General features: G+C 55.7%; 1 protein-coding gene across 1 annotated transcript in view; it reads left to right on the top strand.

Annotated features, from left to right (window-relative positions):
- Positions 1-1259: 1259 nt before the first annotated feature.
- The window catches only part of LOC139278237 (1,5-anhydro-D-fructose reductase), a 26906-nt gene continuing 26503 nt past the window's right edge, over positions 1260-1662 (top strand). Inside the window, exon 1 of the mRNA XM_070896880.1 lies at positions 1260-1454. Coding sequence (XP_070752981.1) covers positions 1260-1454 — 195 coding nt within the window. The remainder of the gene's footprint in view (positions 1455-1662) is intronic.

Genomic DNA, 1662 nt, shown 5'->3' with positions numbered 1-1662 from the left:
TGGGGGCAAATTCCAGACACTGGGCATGGAGAAAGAGGATGAGACAACTTGAGGCTCCAGATCGTGGACTTGCCCATTTTAAATCTCTTAAACTTTTGACACTGTGGTTTGCAACATTTAAAAAATATATATATATTGTTTCACGTTACTTTTGCCCTCAAGCCGATAGTGAGGATATATTTGGCAGAGAGTTTGGCGATGCTTTGGTCTGGCTCCGTGGTCTATGCCCGGCTCTGGGTGAATATGTGAACGAGGCCCCCTCTCTCAACGAGTGCTTGGGATTTAGAGTGTACTGGCTGATGTGTGACAGATGCAGATTCAATAGTAGCTTTCAAAAGGAAATTGGATAAATACTTGGGAGAAAAAATTGCAGGGCTGTGGGGAAAGAGCGGGGCTAATTGAATTGGTTCCTCAAAAGCGCTGGCACAGCCTCAATGGGCCGAATGGCTGGTGCGTTTCCTACATCATCATATCATAGGCAGTTGCTCGAAATCGAGGAAGAATTGCTTCCACTCTGAAAGTGAGTTCTCAGGTGGCTGAACAGTTCAATAAAGGAATTACAGTCCCTGTCACAGGTGGGACAGATAGTCGTTGAAGGAAAGGGAGGGTGGGACTGGTTTGTCGCTCGCTCCTTCCGCTGCCTGCGCTTGATTTCTGCATGCTCTCGGCGATGAGACTCGAGGTGCTCAGCGCCTCCTGGATGCACTTCCACCACTTAGGGCGGTCTTTGGCCAGGGACTCCCAGGTGTCGGTGGGGATGTTGCACTTTATCAGGGAGGCTTTGAGGGTGTCCTTGTAACGTTTCCTCTGCCCACCTTTGGCTCGCTTGCCGTGAAGGAGTTCCAAGTAGCACGCTTGCTTTGGGAGTCTCGTGTCTGGCATGCGGACAATGTGGCCTGCCCAGCGGAGCTGATCGAGTGTGGTCAGTGCTTCGATGCTGGGGATGTTGGCCTGGTCGAGGACGTATAACGTTGGTGCGCCTGTCCTCCCAGGGGATTTGTCGGATCTTGCGGAGACATCGTTGGTGGTATTTCTCCAGCGATACATTACAATAGCGACTACACTTCAAACACTGGGTGTGGAGGGCGGTGCGAGCCTGGGCCTTGTCTGTGTCCTATGTCCATGCTCCGGCTCCGTGTCTCCGGCCGCCGCGGAACCTGCAACTCGGACCGGAATTTCCGGGGAAGGATTAAAGCGCGGAGCCGCGGCACTAATAGTGTGGGAAGCCTGGGCCTCGAGTTGAGCGGATTGCCGGCGCAATGCCGCTGTCTCCCGGGCCAGAGGCGGACGCTGATCGGTTTGTTTTAGTCGCCAGTTTAGACAACGCCCGGAACCTGTCGAACCTGCTGAAGGCCGTTCATTTTCGCGACCAGGTCACCGTCTTCGCCTCGGCCAACGGCATCAGGGTGACGGCGGAGGCCGCCAAAAGCGTCCAGGGGAACGCCTTCATCCAGGTACCGGGGGAGGGAGAGAGAGAGAGAGAGGGAGAGAGAGGGGGAAGAGAGAGAGGGAGGGGGGGGGGGGGAGAGAGAGGGAGGGAAGAGAGAGAGAGAGAGAGAGGGAGGGGGGGGGGGAGAGAGAGAGAGGGAGGGGGGGGGGGAAGAGAGAGAGAGAGAGGGAGGGGGGGGGAAGAGAGAGAGAGGGAGGGGGGGGGGAAGAGAG

The sequence above is a fragment of the Pristiophorus japonicus genome, chromosome 13 (genome assembly GCF_044704955.1).
Source record: "Pristiophorus japonicus isolate sPriJap1 chromosome 13, sPriJap1.hap1, whole genome shotgun sequence".
NCBI lineage: Eukaryota > Metazoa > Chordata > Chondrichthyes > Pristiophoridae > Pristiophorus > Pristiophorus japonicus.
This window is presented reverse-complemented; position numbering and strand designations above follow the sequence as displayed.